Genomic DNA, 26,860 nt, shown 5'->3' with positions numbered 1-26,860 from the left:
CACCACCACGCCTGGCTAATTTTTGTATTTTTAGTAGAGACAGGGTTTCACCATGTTGGCCAGGCTTGTCTTGAACTACTGACCTCAAATGATCCACCTGCCTCCGCTTCCTAAAGTGCTGGGATAACAGGCGTGCGCCACTGTGCCCAGCCCCATAATGTCCATCTTAGATGATTCATTTTCTAATCAAAATGATCCAGATACGTTTCCATAGTAGCAAGAAAAGCTCTAACTGTGATTTGATCAGAACACTTACATTCAGCAATAAACATCACAGGCAGACATGGCATACTGCACATTCTGAGATGCAGAAGAATTTCAACTTTGAAAGCTATTTTTCAACATCTGCTTTGGGCAAGGATTGGCTAAAATACAGGATGGTGGGTAGAAGATTCATTTCTTAATGTAAGAACAGATCTCAAAATACTTCGATAAAATCTTGATTTAAAAGTTTATACTTGTGGGAAAAAAACAAAAACAAGTTTATACTTGTTTTATTAGGTAAAGTATGACAATCCAAATTTCATCTCTCTTTCATTCAAAAATACTTACTGTATACCATGTGCCAGTATCAGAAGCCAATATATAGATTAATATATTGCCCTTGAGAAGCTAATAATCTAATTAGGAAGACATATACATCTGACTGGTTCCAAAGGTCCAGTAAGAGACCACCAGCAGTGAGGAGGATGAAAGTTTTATTTTGCTTTTTTGAGACAGAATCTTGCTCTGTCACCCAGATTGGAGTAGAATGGCATGATCACAGCTTGTTGCAGCCTCGACCTCCTGGGCTCAATCGATCCTCCCACCTCAGCCTCTCAAGTAGCTCTGACTACAGGTGGGCACCACCACACCTGGCTAATTTTTTTTTTATTTTTTGTAGAGATGGGGTCTTGAACTCTTGGGCTCAAGCGATTCTCCTGCCTTAGCCTCCTGAAGTGTTGGGATTACAGGTGTGAGCCACCATGCCAGGCCTGAGAGTTTGTATATAACATACATGAACATGTCTCACCAAAACCCCCAAAGTCCAAATATTCAAAAGAAAATTGTTCATAAATACACAACGTACCCTTGAAGTTTGCTATCATATTCAATATCCTGAAGTTTTATTTAGGGTAAAACTTTCCATCCTGAATTCTGTCAACAAGCTTTACTTTCAAGCTCTCATTAAACAGCAGTCTCACCTATAAAGCATATATTCATACAAGTCAAAATATTCTATTGCTAGAAAATTTATGGCTCATATGTTTTATCTACTGATAAAGTCTAAAAGTCTTGACTTTTCAGAGAATGGCTTTTAGTTCACTGAGGCTTCATAACAGATGCTTTTTCATTTCCTATCATAAAGAAAGACAGTATTTTACTATATAGCTATCATATTACTATTAGGATCCAGGTAACGGCTACAGCACTTCAGAACAAAACAGTAGCAATTTTACAAAACCAACACATTGCTAATGTTTTTGATCATTCAGGAGGCAAGTACTGGAGATATCAGTTTGCTATTACTTTCTATATCCAGTCTCTCCACTTTTACGAACATAAACAAAAGAAAGAAGTTCACATACATGCTATTTTTGGCAGACCTTTCATTCAACCTGCATCCAACACTCCTGTCAATTTCTTTTCACATACTATCATCCTTTGAAAGTTTTATGAAGTAGCTGGTCCAACAGATGGGTGGCTAGCCCTGCCCAACACATGCCGAAGGAAAAATAGCTCTTAGCAGGCAAGACAAGAAAATATTAAGTATGTCCCTTTCCCTCTTAAGGTTGAGAACACTGAGACTACCTAAGAAGAAAGCAAACAATCTTTTAACCTTTATAAAGTTACTGGACTGAGATGATCTATAAGTAACAAGGTGATTTTAAAAAGGGAGAGAGTTCAAATGCTAAAATCTAACCCTCAAGATAAAATAGGCACTTGCCCACACATAGCAAAGAACTGGAATAGAGAGGAAAAATAAATTCAAATTAGTGTAACTGGGAGCTTTTTCATCAAAGACAGATGGAAAGCATTCGGATAAGCACACTATCTTGTTTAGAACACAAAGCTCAACAGATCTGTAGGAGGAAAAGGAAAGAACCTGAAAGACATAGCCTACATGCATAAAAAATGACTCATTACGGTCATATTAGTAAAACCAGAAAGAACAAAATGGTAGTGGTATCTGTCTTCTTTGCCCCTTTCCTGATCATGAGCTTTATTAACCAGATAGCATCTGATCCTGTCTTCAACTGATGTATATCCGTGTCTTTCAACATACTACCTAAAATGCTCCCCAAGAAGAACAGTGAGACCAATTCTGCCAGAGACAGTATCTGCCAGAACCAAGAAGTCCTATTTCCCTTTGAGTGAAAGCCAGTGGATGGGGAAGAGGTCCCCAAATGCCACTTGTCTGAATCTTTTAAGATATGCTCTCAAACAAGAAAACACTACAGATTACATTTTAGTAGAGATCTAAAAATAGCAAAAGAACATTCCCTATTTTTAGATATCTGACTTCCAAGTGTAAAAACACTAAAAGAAACCATTACAAACTAACTGTATTTTTAAAAGGTTTTAAAAAACTCTCAATTGGAAAACTGTTTTTAGAGATAAAATGTCAAAAATTCTGCCTTGTGTTGACTGACTCTTTGCTCAAACTTACCCATCTCCAAAATTCAGTCCTAATCCTATGTGTTATTAAGGGCATTTCCACAGAACCAAAAGATGATACAGAAAGGATATACCACAAACGAGAAAGAACAGCTAAGAAAAAAAATTTAAAGATGCTTTCAGAAAAACAAAGAGTGTAGACTAGTGATTAAAGACAATGTATAAAACAGCAAAGCAATTTAATTGTCCTTCATTTAAAACAGTGCCACAGACAATACAACACTTGATTAAAGAAGATGAATAGTTTTTTTCTCAAATAGGTCTCCTCGACTGAATAGTCTTAAAACCAGTAAGCATCTAATTCAAAGCTGTTGGAATAACTAGAATTTGCAATGAGAGAAAAATTAATAAAAAACTGAAAATGCAGTACATTTCTTCCTCCCCATTTGACCAACTTTTTTAAAAGAAGCCTATGGCAAATAAGATTTGTAGGAAATTATTAGCAAATTAGGAAATTAGGATCTATGGGAATTACCTGATTGTACTGCCATCATTAACATCTCAGGTTCCAGTAGAGTCATGATGGCTTCTTCCAGAAACAAAAGTCCACAAATATACTGAAGCAAGTCAAAGTCACAGAAGAAAAGCTGTCCTGAAAGGCTATGGAAAGCTTTCACAAATTCAATCTGATGCCTTACGCTCAAACCAGACTGTGAGAACTCACTCCCCTTCTCAGTGCAGTTACCAATTTATCCACCCTTCAGACGAGTCAAGATGACACAAAGTTGAATTACTGCCGACAGGAAACCAAAAAGCTCTCCAGTTAAGACATACTAAGTGTGGTTAGAACAGTGAGTGAGCTCCTCCCCTTGCTATTCGTCTCTGGAGGAGGGGAGAGACATATATAAAGAGACTTTCAGAAAACAGATCAACTGCTTTTTTCCTCTCTTTATAAGAGAAGATGAGGTTTTGTTCAAAATCGTACTATAAAAGACTGCTGGTAATGCAGTTTAGTGGAACAGATTAAACACAATCCAAACAACTCAACCTCATGAAAGAAGCAGTCCAATTACTGACCCATTGAAGAGAGGTGGGGAAGAGGATTAAACACATATAAACACATATATACAAAATGTAAGCTGCATAAATTTTCTGAAAAAGAATTCCAACGGCTTTTTTATCTGTGGTATTTATAGATAACAGGCTAAGGAAGTTGAACATTTAACTACAGAAGCTCAACTATTTCTCCACCCCCACTCCAATTAAAATATCTGTTTCAAAAAGTCATCTGAAAACATTCCGGAGCTGTAATCTGTCTTTCAGATCTGTCAGTCCCCTAAAAGAGCCTCTTACTTATGCTTATATTAGATATATGGTCTGTGAATAGAGAGCATACTGATGTTATTTGATTTTATTTACTTTTTTTGTATGTTTGAGACAGGGTCTCACTCTGTCGCCCAGACTGGAATGCAGTGGTACAAACATGGCTTACTGCAACCTCGACCTCCCAGGCTCAAGAGCTCCTCCCACCTCAGCCTCCAGAGTAGCTGGTCTCAAACCCCTAGGCTCAAGCGATCCGCACACCTTAGCCTCACAAAGTGCTGGGATTACAGGCATAAACCATCACTCCCCACAGCAACTTTCATTAACTGATATTCAAAATAATGACATTAAGATTACTTTAAGCCTATCTGATTGACTTTTTAAAAGTTGGAAACTAAGAATCCATGTTTGGTATGTTTATCTAGAATTCCTCAATCTTTCTGGTTAACTATTAGCCTGTATGTGAAAGTTGGCTGCTGCAAACAGCCCAGTGAATACCTTAATGCTTACATAGTAAACAAATGGTAAATAAAAGCACTAGAAAACCTTAAGAGAGAAAATAGTCTCAGAATGACTGAAGGCAATATTTTGTTATTAGTAAAGAGAAGTAATGCAGATTTGGGGTGAGGAAGACTCAGTACAAGAGAGAAAAACTTCCTTCCTTTCTCACTCCAAGAACATCATGTTTAAAAGAAAAGCCAGAAAAGCTCTATATAGAACTGTGGGAATGACTCAATAGGCAATGAGTAGCAGCCAGTGTGGGCTAAATGCTGCTCTGGGAAGGCAGAAGCATCTCACTGGCCCCTTCTGGCAACCAAATTCTCAAACTGACTTATGAAAAACAGGTAAATTTCAACTTTGAGTCTACATGACAGTCTGGTCAAAGGTTAGCAATTAAGGGAAAAGCATCCCAAAAAGGTTGAGAAGATTGAGAGATTGAGTCACTCCTTGGTCCTTATGTGGGCTGTATAATTTGCTGTGTGAGGAGTTTCTTGTTCTGTTTTTTGTTTTTTGTGTTTTTTTTTTTGAGAGACAGGGTCTCACTCTGTCCCCCAGACTGAGTACAATGGCATGATCTTGGCTCACTGCAGCCTCAACCTCCCGGGCTCAAGTGATCCTCCCACCTCAGCCTGCCCGTAGCTGGGACTATAGACACATGCCACAACACCCAGCTAATTTTTGTATTTTTAGTAAAGATGGGGTTTCACCATGTTGCCCAGGCTGGCCTTGAACTCCTAAGTTCAAGTGATTCCCCTGCCTCAGCTACCCAAAGTGTTGGGATTACAGGCTTGAGCCACCCATCACACCTGGTCTTTGTTAAATTTACTTTGTCTCTCTAGTAATGAGGGTTTTTAAACGAAACAAGTTTTCACAGTTCGGTATTTACAGGAAAATAAATACAAAATTTTAAGATTACTGCACAGAAGATGGTAGGAAGGGCAGAGGACTGTCTCCCTCCTGCCAAAACTGTTCACCCTAGAAGAGAGCATGTAATGCTGCAGTGTCAATACTCCAGCACCACAGGAGATACTAAGAGTCATGCGATAGGAGTAACAAACATAACATCTCAGTTGATTTGACTTTTTCTTAGCAATTCCACACCCATTATCTCACTGGCACTTTGAGGTAAAAAGAGTTAAATAAAAGAAAAATAATTTTTTATGTTTTTTTATTTTATTTTATTTTATTTTTTTTTTTTGAGACGGAGTCTCGCTCTGTCGCCCAGGCTGGAGTGCAGTGGCCGGATCTCAGCTCACTGCAAGCTCCGCCTCCCGGGTTTACGCCATTCTCCTGCCTCAGCCTCCCGAGTAGCTGGGACTACAGGCGACCGCCACCTCGCCCGGCTAGTTTTTCGTATTTTTTAGTAGAGACGAGGTTTCACCGTGTTAGCCAGGATGGTCTTGATCTCCTGACCTCGTGATCCGCCCATCTCAGCCTCCCAAAGTGCTGGGATTACAGGCTTGAGCCACCGCGCCTGGCCGAAAAATAATTTTTTAAACAGTAATCTTTAACAAATAAAACAAGCAGCAATGTAATCTTTTCCAATTGCTAAGATTTTGCAGTTACTCTCAAGAGTATTAGCACAGCAACATTCATTGTGAAAATTCTAAAAGTTACAATTCTAAAAGTCTGAACCCTTGTGAAAGCTTCAGTTCCATTATGTTTTTGTGCAAATCAGTAACACTTCATAGAAAAAGAACTAAAGTAAACTCTAACAAGGGCTCTGCACAAATGAAGATGACTTCAAGTTAACAGCACCAAGGGAATGAGAGACAATGATCTTAATTTCCAATAGAACAAAAGCTTTGCTTCTAATCCTAACTAGCAAATCAACACAAATTTGATATGATCTACAGTCTCTATTAATTCACTCTAAAGGGACACTATACTGCAGGATATCAATATAGTTGCTTTTCTTTTTTTTTTTTTTTTTTGAGACAAAGTCTCACTCTGCCACTCACGCTGGAGTACAGTGGCACAATTTCGGCTCACTGCAACCTCTACCTCCCAGGTTCAAGTGATTCTCATACCTCAGTCTCCCAACTAGCTGGGATTACAGTCGCCCACCACCATACCCAGCTAATTTTTACATATTTTTTTTTAGCTGAGATGGAGTTTCACCATGTTGGCCCAGGCTGGTCTTGAACTCCTCGCCTCAAGTGATTCACCAGCCTTGGCCTCCCAACGTGTTGGGAATCCAGGCATAAGCCATGGCACCTGGGCTAGTTTTAAATTTTTTAACAGTTTTGGCAGTTATTAACAATTTTTTTTTTTTTTTTTTTTTGAGACAGAGTCTTGCTGTGTCGCCCAGGCTGGAGTGCAGTGGCACGATCTCGGCTCACTGCAACCTCCGCCTCCCGGGTTCAAGTGATTCTCCTGCCTCAGCCTCCTGAGTAGCTGGGATTACAGGCGCACACCACTAGCCTGGCTAATTTTTGTATTTTTAGTAGAGACGGGGTTTCACCATGTTGGCCAGGATGGTCTCAATCTCCTGACCTCGTGATCCGCCTGCCTTGGCCTCCCAAAGTGCTGGGATTACAGGCATGAGCCACTGAGCCTGGCCAACAACAACTATTTTCTTAACGTAACTATAATATTTTCACACTTAAATTTTATAAATTCCTTAATATCAGTTAAACAATCAGTGTTCAAATTTTCAGTTATCTCTCTCTCTTTTTTTTTTTTTCAGACAGGGTCTCACTCTGTTGCCCAGACTGGACTGCAGTGGAGTGATCTCAGCTCACTGCAGCCTCGACCTCCCAGGCTCAAACGATCCTCCCATCTCAGCCTCCCAAGTAGCTGGGACCGCAGGTACATGCCACCATACTCAGCTAATATTTAAAATTTCTGGCCAGGCCCGGTGGCTCAAGCCTGTAATCCCAGCACTTTGGGAGGCCGAGACGGGCGGATCATGAGGTCAGGAGATCGAGACCATCCTGGCTAACACGGTGAAACCCCGTCTCTACTAAAAATACAAAAACTAGCTGGGCGAGGTGGCGGGCACCTGTAGTCCCAGCTACTCGGGAGGCTGAGGCAGAAGAATGGCGTAAACCCGGGAGGCGGAGCTTGCAGTGAGCTGAGAGCCGGCCACTGCACTCCAGTCCGGGTGACAGAGCGAGACTCCGTCTCAAAAAAAAAAAAAAAAAAAAAAAAAAAAAATTTCTGTAGAGATGGGGGGCGTCATCATGTTACCCAGGCTGGTCTTGAAATCCTGGGCTCAGGCAATCCTCCCGCCTCAGCCTCCCAAAGTGGCAGGATTACAGATGTGAGCCACCTCACTCAGCCCAGGTTAAAGTTTTTGACAGTAGTATTTCACAGGTGGTAGTGTGTATTTGAGCAATAGCTTCTGAACTGTGTTCCTTCTCTTCGGCCTTGTTTCTACTAAAAACCATCCTTGTTACCAACTGACTGTTATTTCTCTTTGAAAATTCAGTTTAAGGTGCTGCCTTCTCCATAAAGCCCTCTCTGATTCCTGGCACTCTCCCCATCTTTCTCACAGCCTCCACGGATATGCTAACTACCCTAACTCTCCTTTAGGCTCCCCCAGCACCTGTGCCTGCCTCCGTTATTGTTCTTTACCGCATGGCTTAATCCTAGCCAGGAGGGGTGGTGGCTCACACCTGTAATTTCAGCACTTTGAGAGGCTGAGGCAAGTGGATCAGGGGTTCGAGACCAGCCTGACCAACATGGTGAAGCCCCATCTCTACTATAAATACAAAAATTAGCTGGGCATAGTGGCATATGCCTGTAATACGAGGCATATTGTAATTTGAGACTCTGTCTCAAAACAAACAAACAAACAAACAAAAAATTCCTCTGCATTCCCAAATCTTGCTCAGTGTCTGACATATATGACAGCATTCATAAATGGGTGCCAAGTGTAATGAAAAGCCCTTATTTATCACAGAAATTCAAATGGCATGGGAAAAGTTCATAACAAAAAAAATCATTACCTACCCAGAAAGGGCAGGTGCTAAAATTTTCATTAGAATACATACTGAAAGTATTATTACTTAGAAAACTACATAAAGTATTGAAGTATGGAGTTAACACAAAGACACTGACAATAATACCCTCAGGAATATTAAGTCTTAATGAGAATGAAAATGCTGAAATTATAGGGAATGAATAAGAGAAATCAGAAAAACAGAGAACTTTGGCTCAGCTACAGAAAAATCTTTAAACACAGAAAGCTGTCAATTTCACTAATATTAATTTCTATAATAAAATGTAATTTACACATGTATACACAAAAGCAACAAATTTATTTTTATGAACTCTGTGGGATTTCAGAGAACAGAAATGTAATCCAGTTCCTGTGTCCATTTCTGATTTGAGTTCTCATAAGTGTACGCATCAGTTTATTGAGGCTCAGTTCTACAAAAAATCTAGTCATCATACCCAAATGTCATGGGCTCCAACCAGTTAAGACTTTCCCCTAGACACCTTCTATTGGGCACCACTTAAAAGATAACATAACCCAGCATGCAGGCAAGTTGCTACAGGTCCTGAGGCAGCTTCCATTTCCTGTGACCACAACCTACTGCTGATGAAGTACTGAGTCAAGACCTGCAAACCTGGGAGTATCACACATTACCACAGGTATGCTATTCCTTAGACCCAGGACAGATGATGGCAGTGTGTGTGTGTGTGTGTGTGTGTGTGTGTGTGTGTGTGTGTGTTTCTTTTTGAGATGGAGTTTTGCTCTGTTGCCCAGGCTGGAATACAGTGGCACGGTCTTGGCTCACTGCAACCTCCGCCTCCCAAGTTCAAGCGATTCTCCTGCCTCAACCTCCCAAGTAGCTGGGATTACAGGCGCCTGCCACCACGCCCGGCTAAATTTTTGTATTTTTAGTAGAGACGGGGTTTCACCATGTTGGTCAGGATGGCCTTGAACTCCTGACCTCATGATCAGCCTGCCTCGGCCTCCCAAAGCACTGGGATTACAGGCATGAGCCACCATGCCCGGCCTAGATGATGGCTATAGTTTAAGCTCACTTTTTAAACATTTTTATTTATTTATTTTAAGACAGGGTCTCACTCTGTTGCCCAGGCTGCAGTGCAGTGGCACCATCATGGCTCGTTCATACTTTATGTCTGAAATAAAGTACTCATTTCACATTACTTCTTCTCAAACTCCCTCCACTAAATATACTGACACTCTTCTAGTTCCTTTGTGACAATTTTCCCCAATAACCTCTGCCTCCTCCTCCTCCTGATTTCTCCTCCTCCACCCCCAGCCCTGTCTTCACACATGCTATTACTTCTTTCGTTTGTCAAACCACTACTTACGCTTTGGATCCCTGCTTAAATGTCTCTTCCTCAAAGAAGCCTTCCTTACATTAAAACCCCCACTATTAGATCTGTTATTCTGTTATAACAACTTGTGTTTTTGTTTTTTTAAAAAGCAATTACCAAAGTTTGTAACTATGAATTAGCTCATCTAACTCTTTGTTGAGTCTTTGTCTTTCATGGAATTTCTATAGTTCCATGAAAGACAATAAGAACCTTATCTGTCTTGTTCATTACCCTCTCTCCAATACTTAGCACACAGTGCTAAGATCTTAACAAACACAGAATAATTTTTCCAACATTAAAATGGTCAAATTCTTTAAGTCAATATTTCCACTTCTAAGGAAATAATCTGAAATGCAAAAAACGTTTTAAAAGATATTTATCCAAACATTAATGTGTGAAAAACAGAAAATGATTCAATTGTCCAACTAAGAAGAAAGTAAATAAACGATGGCACAGAACAGAATGTTATACACCCCATTAAAAAAGGCTATTTATAAAAATATTTCAATAATACGAAAAAAGCAGGACACAGAATTGGGTCTGTAGTATTAGCTCAGTTATTTTAAAAACACACATTTGCAAGAACACTAGAGGGATATAAACCATATGCTAACAGTGATTTTCTCTGGGAGATGGGATCCATTAGAATTTGGGCTTTTGTTTTTGTTTTGTTTTGTGTTGGAGCAGGAACTCTATCTGGTGTCTGTTCTCCAGGGGCCTAGCATAACATGTGATGAATAAGTAAGAATGAGAAATTGATTATCGCTAAGTACTGGAATGAAGTAGGTTATGAAATTCTCTAAGTCACATTATAAACAGAATCATTTAATCAATTGACATGCCTAAGATTGGAGGATTTTCAACACGGGACCTAATCTAGAAAATCCTCGAAAATCAGGCTTGGTGAGGAATATAATTAACAAATCTCTTTCCTTTCCCCAAGAAATGTTGTAATTTGGATCAGAAACTGCCTACTCAAAATTTTTACTTCTCCCAGCAATTAATTAGAACCTCTTGTGCAACATTATGGCATGAAAGGATACGGTTCGTACCCTTACGGTAAAAAATACATGATCTGCCCTTTATTCCACAGGCTGCACATGTGAAAACAAATGGATACTTCTTAAATCTTACAAAAAGGAGGAGAAAAACCACTGTGAAAGAGGAAAGGTCCTTTTCACTCCCATTCTCCTGATGACTTTTCTTTACACAGCTCTTCCTATCCTATCCAGCACCTCAGACCACAGACACACATAGAACTGCACCTTTACATCTCTCAGAACAATATCTGAGATCAGCAACAACATTTAGAAAATAAAATTTTTGTAAAAGGTAACATTTACAATAGCATTAAAACATACGAAGTGTCTAAAAATAAATCAACAAAAGATGTGTAAGATCATCACAGAGAAAAATTTTTAAAAACCCATTGGGAGACCTTACAAAAGATCTAAATAAATGCAGAAAATACACATTTACAGTATAATCTTCTAAAAATACCAGCTCTTCCTAAATTGGTTCATAGATGTAATGCAATTCCAATCAAAATCCCATAGTGATTTTAAATTTTATATGGAAATGCAAAAGACCAAGAACAGGCAAGAATGAAACTCTTGAACAAGAACAAGGTGTGAGGACTTACTTCTCCCATACAACAGGGCTTCTTACAGTTATCATAATTAAAACTGTGAGGGCAGGAATACACAAATAGACCAATGGAACCAAAGAGTGAGCTCAGAAACATACCCACATAGCTAAGTCCCTGATATACGAAAGAGGTAGCTCCGTTGATTAGTGGGGAAAGAAGAGGATTTTCAATAAATGGGAATCCACTTGAAAAAAAAATTAACTTGTGTCTTACCTTATTCCTATACGAAAAAATATTTCCAGAAACACAAGACACAAAACTCACAAACTATAAAAGACTCACATAAATTATATTAAATTTAGAAATTCTCTTTGTGTTTTGTTTGTTTGTTTTGAGATGGGGTCTTGCTCTGTCACCCAGGCTAGACTACAGTGGCATGATTATAGTTCATTGTAACCTTGAATTCCTGGGCTCAAGCAATCCTTCTGCCTCAGCCTCTCTACTCGTAGGTGGGACTATAGGCATGAGCCACCATGCCCGGCTCATTTTTTTGAGAGAGGGGGTCTTGCTATGTTGCTTAGGCTGGTCTTGGACTCCTGGCCTCAAGTCAGCCTTCCGCCTTGGCCTCCCAAAGCACTGGGATTATAGGCATGAAACACTATGCCCAGCTAAATTTAGAGATTCTTAATCAAAAGACAGGATAAATAGAAAGAAAAAGACAAATCCCAAGGTGGGAGAAGATGTCTGCAATATATTTAAGCAACAACAAACTAGTATTCTGGAAATTTAAAGAACTCTTATTCAAGAAAAAACCAATACAATAGAAAGAGTAGGTAAAAGACTTAACTTGCCACTTCACAAAGGAGGAAATACAGGCCAGGGCCAGCATGGGCTACATAGCAAGACTCTGTCTATACAAAATATAAAAACTGAGTCAGGCATGGTGGCACACTTCTGTAGTCCCAGCTACTCAGGAGGCTGAGGCAGGAGGATCATTTGAGCCCAGGGGATCGAGGCTGAAGTGAGCACCATACTCCAGCCTAGGCAACAGAGCAAGACACTGTCTCAAATATATATATATATATATAATATATAATATATAATATATAATAATGGAAAGTGATTTCTTTCACCAATTATATATACATATAATTGGTATATGTATAAATAATTGGTATATATGTAATTGGTAAAAGAAATCACTTTCCATTATGATACACTGATTCAATGGATGACAGAACTCCTTGAGCTGAAGCCTAAGGGCTTAGTTCATTACACAGATGTTTCCAGGCTTCTCCAAGCCCTGGCTAGATAGGATCCACAAGCAGATCAACTTTTATCTTTTAGACCTAAGTTCTCAGCCTAGAAGATAGAGGAGTAATATTTTAAAATACATCTTGAAAGTTTTTATCAACCTTTTACAATTAGGTCAGTAAAGATTGGGTTAACCAAAGGCACCACCTCTCTTTAAGGCTCCAAGTTCCTCTGTTTAGGAAATGAAGGTGTCAGGACCTTGACTGCCTACTGCCCCATACGGACCTCTGCTAACCTACTGAATTTCTTTCTTTTTTTTTTTTTGAGACCAAGTCTCACTCTTGTCGCCCAGGCTGGAGTGCAGTGGAGCAATCTCCTGGCTCACTGCAACCTCCGCCTCCTGGGTTCAAGCAATTTTCCTGCCTCAGCCTCCGGAGGAGCTGGGATTACAGGCGCCTGCCACCATGCCTGGCTAATTTTTGTATTTTTATTACAGATGGGGTTTCACCATGTTGGCCAGGCTGGTCTCAAACTCCTGACCTCAGGCGATCCACCAGCCTCAGCCTCCCAAACTGCTGGGATTACAGGCATGAGCCGCCGCACCCAGCCACCACTGAATTTCTATATAATACACGCTTCTATGTGAAATAGATCAAAGAAGTACATTTCTCACTCCACTCTCTCAACACACGGTACACCCATTCATGAAAAAGCACCTCCTCTAACTCTAGAATTTATTCTGTTCTGGAGCTCCACACTTTCCAATTTCACAATCTTCTCAAAGACTTTCCATTTCTGCTCCTATCATTACCTCCCAAACAAATGACCATGCAAAAACCACTGTAAAATATAAAGATCTTCTTTCCTCCAGAGCTGAATGCCTCCAGAGGAAAGCCTCTTTCCTCCAGAGCTGAATGCTGGAGAGTAACAAAATTTAAGAGGTAGGCAGAGAAAGATAGCAAAAGCTCTGAACAGCAAAGGGAGTGGCTGGAATGGTAGAGCTTAAAAAGCTGGAAAAAGGTAAGTCATAGATATCTGTGGAGGAAAAGTTTCAAGTCTCAGGGAGAAGCCAACCATGTCAAATGATGCAAAGAGGTCAAGTAGCGTAAAGACTAAAGAGGGCTGATTTGATCTACAGCAAAAAGAACACAAATTACTGTGGCAATGGCAGTTTCTGAAGACAGGTAGTGACAGAAGCCATAAAGCATTTCGAGTCTCTGGAATATGAGAAAGTAGAGACAATGACAGTAAACTATTCTTTCAGGAACTTAAATACTAAGGGAAAGTTAAGAGTTGCTGGGAAAGATTTCAGTTAATTTATATGCTAAGTGGAAACACTTCAGAGAAAAAGGCTGAAGATACACAAACACTTTGGGCCCAACAGAAACAGCTGCCTTCTACTCCACTGAGAAAACAGAGTTCTTACCTGTAGTGGAACAAACATGTAAACCATTCATTGATTCATTCAATAAATATTTATTGCCGGGTGCAGTGGCTCACGCCTGTAATCCCAGCACTTTGGGAGGCCGAGGCGGGCGGATCACGTGGTCAGGAGATCAGGACCACTCTGGCTAACACGGTGAAACCCCAGTCTCTACTAAAAATACAAAAAATTAGCCGGGCGTGGTGGCGGGTACCTGTAGTCCCAGCTACTCAGGAGGCTGAGGCAGGAGAATGGTGTGAACCTGGGAGATGGAGCCTGCAGTGAGCCGAGATTGCGCCACTGCACTCCAGCCTGGGCGACAGAGCGAGACTCCGTCTCAAAAAATAGTAATAAATAAAATAAAATAAATATTTATTGAGTGTCCATTATGATCCAGGAGTTGGGTATATGCCAGTGAACAAAATAAAGTTTCTGCCCTCAGGAAAAAACTATTAAAGGGAAGAAAACAGACAATAAGCACACACACACACATACACACACACACAATGACAGATAAGAATAACTGCTTTGAAGAAAAAGCAGGATCGAGAGTAGCAGGAGGTGCTATTTTAGAGAAGACAGGCAGGGAAGGCCTCCCTGAGGAAATGACATTTGTGCAGGAATGTCAGTGAAGGCACAGCAAGTACAAGGCCCTGGGATAGGAACAGGTTTGATGTGTTCAAGAAATAGCAAGAAGTCAGTGTGCCTAGGAGCTAAGGGATAAGGGTAAGAAATGATGTCAGAGAAAGGCTGGGCATGGTGGCTCACGTCTGTAATCTCAGCATTTTGGAGCACAAGGCGAGTGAATAACTTGAAGTTAGGAGTTCAAGACCAGCCTGGCCAATATGGTGAAACCCCATCTCTACTAAAAATAATTTAAAAATCAGCCAGGTGTGGTAGCATACGCCTGTAATCCCAGCTACTCAATAGCTCAGTAACGAGAATCACTTGAACCCTGGAGGCGGAGGTTGCAGTGAGCTGAGACCGTACCACTGCATTCCAGTCTGGGTGACAGGGCGAGACTGTCTCCCAAAAAAAAAAAAAAGAAATGGTGTCAGAGAGAATACCAAGGCCACATAATAAGTACTATGATTTCATCATAAGTCTGACAGAAAAGCATTGAAGAGTATTGAGAGTAGCGTAGCAGTGTCTGATTTCAGTTTTCAAAGGCTCACTATTACTGAGTGAAGAATTCCAATTACAATATAGGGTGATGAAGTAGGTTGATAAAGGGCAACAGCGGCACACTGGCTCACGCCTGTAATCTCAGCACTGTGGGAGGTTGAGGACAGGGGCAGAGGGGATCACGTGAGGTCAGGAGTTTGAGACCTGCCTAGACAACATGGTGAAATCCTGTCTCTACTAAAAATATAAAAATTATCCGGGCGTGGTGGCGCATGTCTGTAATCCCAGCTACTCAGGAGGCTGAGGCACAAGAACCCCTTGAACCAGGGAGGCAGAAGTTGCCATGAGCCGAGATCACGCCACAGAACTCCAGCAGGACAGAGTTCTGGGTGACAGAGCAGGACCCCGTCTCAAAAAAAAAATAGGGAACTGGGAAAACCAAAAGAGGGGCATCTGACACTAAATATGAGTTAGGAAAGGCTTCAAGAAGAGTGAGGGAGAGAAAGGGTATTCCAAATGGAGGACACAGACGTAGAAAAGAAACAGGGGTTTTGAAAAGGCTTGACATTTATTTACACCAGCATGGGACAGAAAATATTGTATAAAAATATACCATTTAAGGCCGCGCCTGGTGCTCACACCTGTAATCCCAGCACTTTGGGAGGCCAAGGCAGGCAGATCACGAGGTCAAGAGATCATCAAGAGACCATCCTGGCCAACATGGTGAAACCCCGTCTCTACTAAAAATACAAAAATAAGTCGGGCGTGGTGGTGCATGCCTGTAGTCCCAGCTACTCAGGAGGCTGAGGCAGGAGAATTACTTGAACCCAGGAAACGGAGGTTGCAGTGAGACAAGATCACACCACTGCACTCCAGCCTGGCAACAGAGCAAGACTCCGTCTCAAAAATATATATATACCACTTACATCTACAAAAAAAAAAAAAAAAAAAAAAGATATCCAGGAATAAAACTAATAAATATTTGTATGACTTTTCCGGAAACATTCACAAAACTCTGTAAAGACATTAAAGAAAACCTATTTAATTGAAGAGATAAAACAAAGTAATGGATAGGAAGATTCAATATTTAAAAATGTGTATTTTCCTACCCACTGTTTTTTGTTTGTTTGTTTGTTCAAGAGACAGGGTCTCACTATGTCTCCCAGGCTGGACTGTAGTGGTGCAATCATAGCTCACTATAATCTCAAACTCCTGGGCTCAAACAATCCTCAAATGTCAACCTCCCAACATGGCGGGATTATATTCTCCCCACTTACCTATAAACAACATAATTCAAATAAAAATTCCAGCGAGTATGCCAAAAGACATATACAAGAATTCCATAGTGGCACAAATCATAATAGTCCCAAAGTGAAACAACCTAAACATCCATGAACAGTAAAATGGAAAAATAAATTGCATTTTATTCATACAATGAATTGATTAAACAGCAATGAAAATAAACTCTACCCATACACAATCCAACATAAAAAAATTTCAAAAACATAAAGAAACCACTAACAGAATACACATGGTATGACTCCATTTTTATAAGGTTTCAAAACTAACCTATGGTGTTGAAAATCAGGATGGTAGTTTCTTTTAAGTATTGACTGGGAAGAAGCACAAGGTGGGGAAAGTTCTGGACTACTAGTATTTCCTCATTAAGTAGTAGTTGCTAACTAAGTAGTAGTTCCTCACTAAGTAGTAGTTACTAACAGGTGTACTCACTTTGTGATAATAACAACACTTACAAGTTGTGGGTTATTTTGTATATATGTTATATTTCCATAACAGGAAGAGTACTTGGTATCTGCAATTTACTTCAAGAAACATCAAAAAAATTAGATTGAGGGCTAGGTGTGGTGGCTCATGCCTGTAATCCCAGCACTTTGGGAGGCTGAGGAGGGCGGATCACCTGAGGCCAGAAGTTTGAGACCAGCCTGGTCAACATGGTGAAACCCTGTCACTAAAAATACAAAAATTAGCCATTCATGGTGGCACATGGCTGTAATCCCAGCTACTCGGGTGGCTGAGGTAAGATAATCACTTGAATCCGGGAGACGGAGCCTGCAGTGAGCCAAGATCGCATCACTGCACTCCAGTCTGGGCAACAGAGTGAGATTCTATTACAAAAAAAAAAAAAAAATTTAAATTTAAAGATTAGATTGATAGATATCTGTGATTTAAGCAAGTTTTGTAAAATGTTATAGGTAGAATCTAAGAGATGGGCATGCAGGTATTCATTGTAAAATTCTTCCTACTTCTTTTTTTTTTTCTTTCTACTTTATGTTTTATTTTTTTCATAATAAAATGTTGGAGGTAAAAATCCCAAAAGGATTTTTTGTTGGCAGAACTTGATAAGCCAATTCTAAAATCATGGAAAATTAAAAGGGTAATAGCCAAGATAACTTTGAAAAAGAAAAAGGTAAGGAGATAGCTGTCCTAGCAGACAGAAAGACTAATTATTAGGCAATTAACTAAAATAAGGTAGCAGTGACACAGAGATGGACAGAGAGACCAGTCAAAGAAAAGAGAGCCTGAAAACTAACTCATGCACAGACAGAATACAGCAGGCATAAAGATCAGTAGGAAAAAGTAGAACTATTCAATAAGTAGGGATTAACAGCTTGGATTAGAAGAAAATAAAAAATGTCTTTAACTTACAAGGAAAATGAATACTGAATAACAAACATAAATTACTGAAGAACACATAATTTTCTCTCATATATAGGTTCAAAACATGAGAAACATTATTACATATTGCTTAAGAATATATTCACATGGGAAAAGACATATTTGGCAATGAAATACCAAATTCGAGTTAGTAGTTACCTCCAGGGGTAATGAAGATTTATGCAAAGCACGTAAGTTGGGTGGTATCTGAACACACAATTTTCTATATTGTTGTTTATATATTTTTTCTTTTTTTTTTTTTTCTGAGATGGAGTTTTTCTCTTGTTGCCCAGGCTGGAGTGCAGTGGTGCGATCTCGGCTCACCGCAACCTCCACCTTCCAGGTTCAAGCGATTCTCCTGCCTCAGCCTCCCTACTAGCTGGGATTACAGGCATGTGCCACCATGCCCCGCTAATTTTGTATTTTTAGTAGAGACGGGATTTCTCCATGTTGGTAAGGCTGGTCTCAAACTCCTGACCGCAGGAGATCTGCCTGCCTCAGCCTCCCAAAGTGCTGGGATTACAGGCATAAGCCACAGTGCCTGGCCTCTTTATACATTTTTTCAAATCTTAAATATTTCATAACAAATTATATACTTTTTGAATTTAAAAAGTTTGAGGTATGAGTACATGGTTTTTAAACAGTACTTAGCACAGTTTAATGGGCTGGAACAAATACTAGGAATAGGGAAGTAAGAGAAGATGTTAAAAGAAAAAGACCAGATACTGCAAAGCCTTGCAAAACATGCCAAGAAATTTATTCACTTATTTATTTATTGCTTGTTTGTTTATTTGAGAGTCTCATTCTGTCACCCAGGCTAGAGTGCTATGGCGCAATCTTGGCTCATTGCAACCTCCGCCTCTTGGGTTCAACTGATACTCCCACCTCAGCCTCCTCTGCAGCTGGGTCTACAAGCGTGTGTCACCACGCCCAACTAATTTTTGTAGTTTTACCACAGGGTTTCACCATGTTGGCCAGGCTGGTCTCGAACTCCTGACCTGAGGTGATCTGTGCACCTCAGCCTCCCAAAGTGCTGGAATTACAGGCATAAATCACTACACCTGGCAAGACATTTATTTTGCTTTTGTTTCATCCCACAAGGTAATCACTGAAAAGGTGTAAGCTAGGAAGTCCTAAAAGATTACTCTGACTAAGGCTATACGATAGAATATGTTTCCTAATGACAGAGGCTTGTTTACCATTTAATCCCTAATCTTAGCATAGTTTATAATACGTTGATATTAATGAATACATATGCTAAATTAATGAATTTATGGAAGGAATAGGGTGAGGGAAGCAGAGAAATTAGAAATAAATTCTAATAATCCAGGTAGGAAATGTTGGACTTAAAATGATCACTTTAACTTATAGCTATCTATTTTACAAGAAATGTTAAGATTATAAGAAACTTTCAAGGAACATGAAATAAAGTAAGGATCTATAACATTATAAACATGAAGATCCTGGTACAAATCAGGGAATGCAATAATTCTGTATCTACTCACCATTCTTCCGCTCACTAAGTGGAGGCAAATTAGGATTCCTGCCAGGGTGGAGGCCTAGCGTCAGCTCGGGCTGCAAGGAGAGCTCCTGCAGTTCATTGGCAACAGCTTCGCTCTGGGGACTGGGTGCCGCAGATAGGGACACGAGCACTGGTTCATCATCATTTTCGCCGGCCCCTCCTCCGTCCAGTCCATTCACAGCAATGACGGAAGGGGGCAGGCACACCACACTGGAGAAATCCACTTTGGCTTTCGTGATGGCAATCTGGAAACGGAAGAAAAAATCGAAAGTTTAGACGGTATCACGATAATATGGTTTGGTGGTGTCCTTACCCAAATCTCATCTTGAATTGTAGTTCCCACAATTCCCACACGTCATGGGAGGGACTTGGTGGCAGGTAACTGAATCATGGGGGCAGTTACCTCCATGCTCTTCTCATGAGTTCTCACAAGATCTGATGGTTTTATAAGGGGCTTTTCCTCTTTTGCTCAGCACTTCTCCTTCCTGCCACCATGTGAAGAAGGACATGTTTGCTTCTCCTTCCACCATGATTGTAAGTTTCCTGAGGCCTCCCCAGCCCTGTGGAACTGTGAATCAATTAAACCTCTTTCCTTTATAAACTATCCAGTCTCAGGCAGTTCTTTATAGCAATGTGAGAACAGACTAATATAGTAAATTGGTACTGATAGAGTGGGATGCTGCTATAAGGATACCCGAAAATGTGGAAGCAACTTTGAAACTGGGTAACAGGCAGAGGTTGGAACAGTTTAGAGGGCTCGGAAGAAGATAGGAAAATGTGGGAAAGTTTGAAACTTCCTAGAGACTTGTTGAATGCCTTTGACCAAAATGCTGATAGTGATATGGACAATGAAGGTTATGAAATGCAATCCCCAATGTTAGAGGTAGGGCCTGATGGGAGATATTTGAGTCATGGGGGCAGATCCATCATGGACTGGTGCTGTCCACGTGATGGTGAGTGAGTTCTTGCAACATCTAGTTGTTTAAAAGTGTGTGCACTGCCCTCCTTCTTTCTCTTGTTACTGCTCTCACCCTGTGACATGCCTGCACCTGCTTCACCTTCTACCATGAGTAAAAGCTCCTTGATGGCACCATCCTTGCACAGTCCTGCAAAACCATGAACCAATTAAACCTCATTTTAAAAAAAAATTATATATATATATATATATATGTAAAAATCTCCATTCAGTGAGTCCTATGTAGTTAGTAAGAATAATTTCTTTTTTTCTTTCTGTTTTTCTGAGGCGGAGTCTTGCTCTGTCGCCCAGGCTGGAGTTCAGAGGCGTGATCTCGACTCACTGCAAGTTCCACCTCCTGGGTTCACGTCATTCTCCTGCCTCCCAAGTAGCTGGGACTACAGGTGCCCACTACCACACCCAGCTAAATTTTTTTGCATTTTTAGTAGAGACGGGGTTTCACCGTGTTAGCCAGGATGGTCTCAATCTCCTGACCTCGAGATCTGCCCACCTCGGACTCCCAAAGTGCTGGGATTAGAGGCGTGAGCCACCATGCCCAGCCATAAGAATAATTTTTATAAAGCATTTCTAATGTGGGAAATGCTTATTCTAAAGCCACATTTAAGAAAAATAAGATATAAAACTACATACTCATATATTAAAATATTACACAAAGAGAAAAGATTTTAAGAAGTATACCAAGACACAAAAGAGGGGTTCTGTTTGATTGGACAATGAAAAAATTTTCTTTAAGGTTCCAAATTTTCTCTACAATACTTACATGGCTTTTATAATAAAAAGACTATAGTTTCTGATCTATAAAGTGAGATTCCCTGGGCATTCCTTGCAAACTTTGATGAGGACTTTAACTTGCTTTAGTTGAAGAAACCAACAAAATATTGAACAGCCATGAAGTGAAGAAAGACACTAAACAGACTATTATGATCTAACTTCAAGTAAAGCAACAGTGTGCCCAAATCTGACTGTAGTTCTGGTTGATACATCTCACAGAAAATAAACTGGACTGGAAAAGGTCCAGATAAGAGCAATTAACATGAGGGAGATAATACTATGAAGAAAAAGATATTAAGGACTCTCTACTCCAAAAAAGACTGGAAGAAGACTTAAGGGAGACAAGTTCAAAAAAAATATTTGAACTCAATATTAAGAACCCAATATTCTCAAGGGGACTATGGGCAAACAATGGGAAAAGGATTTCTTTTAGGGTTTGAATAATTTTAGAAATTACAAAACAACAAACGTCTACTAAGAAAATTCAGAATCTAAACTTCAAAGAATTCTTTTCCATCTTGTCTATGATTTATTATGGTTTGAACCACATCTCTGTGTGTACTGGAAAAAAAACAACTGTTATACAGGATTAATCCATCTGGCTGAGTATTCTTTGTCATTGACTCTGAAACAGCATGTTTGCTTCTTTTAACAGCAGCCTTTCAGACTAAAAAAAAGACTTCAATTTTATGACATTCAAGGACCCCTTGAAAACTAACCTCCTTATTCTAAAGGAAAATAGAATGGTATCAAAACTTCAGCCCTAGGACTTAGGAAAAATGGTTTCACATAGAGTAACAGGTTTCCAATAAACAACTGTTAAATCATTATGGACAGTAAGAGTTCATACCTCTCATAAGAAAAATAAGAAATTCAACTGTAACAGCAACAACTCTGTATGCAGTAGATGGGCCACACAAAAGTATTAACACAAAACAAGAATTCTAACAGTTGTTAACTGAACAGAGAGAGAAGCAAATGAAAGATACATAAAGACAATCTAGGAAACCACAACAGACATGTCTTGGGGGAAATTTGGATGACACAAGGAAGACTGCATGAAACATACAGAAACACTAAAAATAATGTTAGGAAGTCAAGGACAGGAAACATCAAGCCTCATACCACTAAAATACTACAGCTAAACAGATGCGCTAGAATCATGGTTTCATGTAAAAAGTTCTTAACTTAGCAAAATCCCATTATTTCAGACTTAACTGATATTTGTGATACTATAACTTGGTGTGAGATTAAGTAAAATCTTATTCTACTTGGCAGGGGCACGGTAATATAAAAGAGTGCCAGGTGGCCAGGCGCAGTGGCTCACTCCTATAATCCTAGCACTCTGGGAGGCTGAGGTAGGAGGACTGCTAGAGCCCAGGAGTTCCAGATCAGTCTGGGCAACATAGTAAGACCCTGTCTCTTTTAAAAAAAATTTTTTAAGTTTTTAAAAATTTTAAAAAGAAGGAAAAAAGGTGTAAAAGGTGAGTTTATTGTCTAAGAGCTCCCAAGGCAGGAGGAAAGATGAATTTAATGTTACATATGTTTTTTATCACAATTATTTTTAGATGTCTTGGCAAAAAAAAAAAAAATTCACTAAGTAAACTTACATTACTGAGCTTGAAAGAATAAAACCACATATTTATTTGTTTTATTTATTTATTTATTTTGAGACAAGGTTTCACTCCCGTCACCCAGGCTGGAGTGCAGCGGTGAGTTCTCGGCTCACTGCAACCTCCACCTCCCAGCCTCAAGCAATCCTCCTGCCTCAGTCTCCCGAGTAACTGGGAATACAGGCGTGCACCACCAGACCCGGCTAATTTTTGTATTTTTAGTAGAGATGTGGTTTTGCCATGTTGCCCAGGCTGGTTTTAAACTCCTGGACTCAAGTGAGCCACCTGCCTTGGACTCACAAAGTGCTAGGCGTAAGAGCCCACCGAGTCCAGCCTTTTCCTTTTCCTTGTTGTTTTTTTTTTGTTTGTTTTGTTTTGTTTTGTTTTGTTTAAGGGACAGGGTCTCGCTCTGTTGCCCAGACTAGGGTGCAGTGGCATGACCATAGCTCACTGCAACCTTTAATTCCTGGGCTCAAGTGATCCTCCCACATCAGCCCCACAAGTAGCTAGGACTACAGACACACCACCATGCCCAACTTTTTTTTATTTTTCTTGCAGGGGGTTGGGGAGATACGAGGTTTTGCTATGTTGCCCAGGCTGGTCTCAAACTCCTGACCTCAGGTGATCACCCCCCCTGCCTCCCAAAATGCTAGGATTACAAGCGTAAGCCACCGTACCCAGCCAAGAAAGTTTGTGGTTTTTTTTTTTTTTTTTTTTTTTTTGAGACGGAGTTTCGCTCTGTCGCCCAGGCTGAAGTGCAGTGGCACTATCGCGGCTTGCTGCAACCTCCACCTCCCAGGTTCACACCATTCTCCTGCCTCAGCTTCCCAAGTAGCTGGGACTACAGGCGCCCGCAACCACACCCAGTAAATTTTTTTTTTTTTTTCTGTATTTTTAGTAGAAACGGGGCTTCACCATGTTGGCCAGGATGGTCTTGATCTCCTGACCTCATGATCCACCCACCTCGGCCTCCCAAAGTGCTACGATTATAGGTGTGAGCCACCGCGCCCGGCCAGAAAGTTTTAAAAATAATGTTTCACCCAGGCGCGATGGCTCACACCTGTAATCCCCAGCAGTTTGGGAGGCCAAGGTGGGCAGATCGCTAGAGCCCAGGAGTTCAAGACAATCCTGGGCAACATGGCAAAACCCCGTCTCTACAAAACACACGAAAATTAGTGGGGCATGGTAGTGTGAGTCTGCAGTCTCAGCTACTCCCAAGGCTGAGGTAAGAGGATCACCTCAACCCCAGGGAGGTTGAGGATGCAGTGAGCTGTGGTCATGCCACTGCACTCCAGCCTGGGCAACAGAGCGAGATCCAACCCAGGGCGGGGCGGGGAGTGGAGATGTTTCTTAGAACACATACTTTTTTTTCTTTCATACAACATGTTACTCTGCCATCCAACCTAGAGTGCAATGGAATGATCATAGCTCACTGCAGCCTTAAACTCGTGGGCTCAAGTGATCCTCTCAGGTAGCTAGGACTACAGGCGTGTGCCATCACACCTGACTATTTTTTAACATTTTTGTAGAGATGGGATCTCACTATGTTGCCCAAGCTGGTCTCGAACTCCCGGCCTCAAGTGATCGCCCTACACTGGCCTCGCAAAACGCTGGGATTACAAGCATGAGCTACCTTGCCCGACAGAACACATACGTTTTTAATAGTTTAAAGAAAGGACTGTTTGATACTATATTATGATGCAAAAAGAAAAGAAAGAAAATAGGAATATCAAATTCTATAGACCTGAACCCCATGATTGTGCCTACCACTATCCAGAACAAAAGAAATAAGCAATTTGAAAAACTGCTTTAGCAAGTGTTCGATTCAGAATAGTTTTGTAATTAAGTTCCATATTTACAAAATTATTAAGGGCTTAAAGAGATCACTTAAAATTTACACATATATCTACACACATACATACGCACACACACTTTACCAAATATTTTTATTGGATAAATTATACAGTGTTATTTGTTAATTTAGGGATTTCAAAAGTTTCAGGATATAACCTTTAAAATACCAATATTAAACTATACTATATAACAATAAAATCCTTCCATCAAGGTCATGAGGCAGTGAGTGGGGAAGAATACATAAAACAAGAGGGGCAGAATGTTGATAATGTTGAAGCTGGTTATTAGGTATTTAGAAATTCATTATGCTATTATCTCTGTACTTGTACATGTTTGATAACATTCTCCTAATGTTTTTAAAAAAATAAGATTCTTCCACAGAACGATGGGAAGACTGAGAGAGACATAGCAAGGTTTCCTTAACCTTGAGATTAGGAAATAGACTAGAAGTCATATATAAGCACTGACAAAAGACTAATTTGGCATAAAATATACACACTGGATTTATTTCTCTAACAAACACACTACTCTCTATTCATTTTGAAAGAGCCCACAGGATAAAATCTCATAAACTATGATAATCTAGAGACAAGACCCAAAAATGTTGAGGTATGGCCATTGTAATTAAGTCCCCTTTAACAATTCCTGAATACTCCTATAATTTTATTTACTGTAAAACTTGCATCATTTTTTAGAGTTGTAATTTATAACTCTACTGAGTCTAAGATCAAACCTTCTTTTTTATCAAAGGATCAGTAACTCCAGTTTCTGGGCTGCTGATTCACATATGATCAATAGCAGCCAGAACAAAAACAACATGGGGGCAGGGTCATCTCCCACAACCCATCTGTTTCCTTCTTTTGCTGGCCTGATTATGCCTCATTTTTTCTCCGCCCTACTTGCTTTAGGGCTGCATGCCTTCTGCCTGTACAGAACAACATATGTACCTAGAAGCTGCAGCATGAAATATGTTAGAAGAATGGAAGAACGTAGACAGCTACTGACAACTCTAAAACGTAAGCACTTTATCATGACCCATGACAAAAAGGTGGTTCCATGCAACCAAATGGTATGGTTCTTCTGAAAAAATTCTTTAAATAATTGGTATAAAAATTGTTTTCAACCAATTAATGAATTTTCTTTAGCTGGACATATTTTTACTTTAATTCTCACTGATTTATTTTCAGTGTAGTAAACCTAATCTTGAAAACACTTACTGTCTAAGCAGGTATGTAGGGGGTGTACGTCCTACAGTAGAAGATGAGGAAAACAGTCAGGCATGGTGATGCATGCCTGTAGTCCCAGCTACTCAGGAGGCTGAGGCAGGAGGACTGCTCGAATCCAGGAGGTAGAGGTTGCAGTGAGTCAAGACTGTGCCACTGCACTACAGCCTGGATGACAGAGTGAAACTATATCTCAAAAAAAAAAGTTACTGTATAGAAGATGAAGCCTAGTCACCTGCTGAAACTAAGAGATGACACCTTAACACTGTATGGATCCAGGTTAACACCATATGGAGCAGGCAGAAAAATCCCTAAGCTAAGCCCTGTCCAAAATTCTCACCCACAAAATTGTGATATGTAATAAATGGCATCAGACTTCTCAACAGCAGAAAAGAAATAAAGAAAGAAAAGAAAAGAAGGGGAAAGAAAAAGGGAAGGGAAGGGGGAGGGGGAGGGGGAGGAGAAGGGAAGGAGGGGAAGGAAGGGAAGGGGGGAAGGGAAGGAAGGGAAGGGGGAAGAGGGGGAAGGAAGGGAAGGAGGGGAAGGGGGGAAGGAGGGGACGGGGGAAGGGGGAAGGGGGAAGGGGGAAGTGGGGAAGGGAGGGAGGGAAACATGGGAGTGAATAATAGAAAAAAGAATCTTAAATGGTCGTCTAAAAGTAGTCAGATGCGGGGTAGACTTCTAGGTATCTATAGCATTCTGAACGAATTGGGTAGCCAAGGTGATAAATACCCTTTGGTAACAGCCAATGGTGACAAATAGCCAAAGGCAAAAAATAATTTATGGCCAGTCCATAAATTATTTGGCCTTTGCTCACTTCAGCTCCTCTTGATGGTTCTACAGGGAATCAGTCATTCGACTATTTCCTCTTCCCCCAACAAAAAAGATAACAGTAACAATATAACACTGCCTCTTCAATTACAACAGTACAGGCCCCTTCACTACTTGCTTCATTTCTCACCATTCCCCTTTATTCACACTCTAATCACTGGTACCGGTTATTCGGCTCTTTACTGTGACTGCCAAGAATTGCCTCTTCTTCTCCACCCTACCTCTTTCTATTATCCATCCCCTTCCAATGGGCTAGGCTTCCACAACATCCCAAGATTGCTTTT

General features: G+C 40.3%; 1 protein-coding gene across 4 annotated transcripts in view; it reads right to left on the bottom strand.

Moving 5' to 3' along the window:
• Window positions 1–26,860, bottom strand: part of MRTFA (myocardin related transcription factor A) — a 227,668-nt gene that overhangs the window by 123,848 nt on the left and 76,960 nt on the right. For 3 of the 4 annotated variants that reach the window (XM_030915380.1, XM_010379227.2, XM_030915381.1), the window contains one exon: window positions 19,292–19,553. Coding sequence is in view for 1 of the 4 variants with exons in the window: in XM_030915379.1 (XP_030771239.1) it covers window positions 3,134–3,179 (46 nt within the window). In the remaining 3 variants the exon portion in view is untranslated. Of the gene's footprint in view, window positions 1–3,133; window positions 3,439–19,291; window positions 19,554–26,860 lie in introns of those variants that run through there. The other variant, XM_030915379.1, reaches the window with a different exon arrangement.

Source organism: Rhinopithecus roxellana, chromosome 13 (assembly GCF_007565055.1).
Source record: "Rhinopithecus roxellana isolate Shanxi Qingling chromosome 13, ASM756505v1, whole genome shotgun sequence".
In the NCBI taxonomy this organism is placed as follows: Eukaryota; Metazoa; Chordata; class Mammalia; order Primates; family Cercopithecidae; genus Rhinopithecus; species Rhinopithecus roxellana.
Note: the sequence above shows the minus strand (reverse complement) of the source record. Positions and strands in the feature narration are given on the sequence as shown.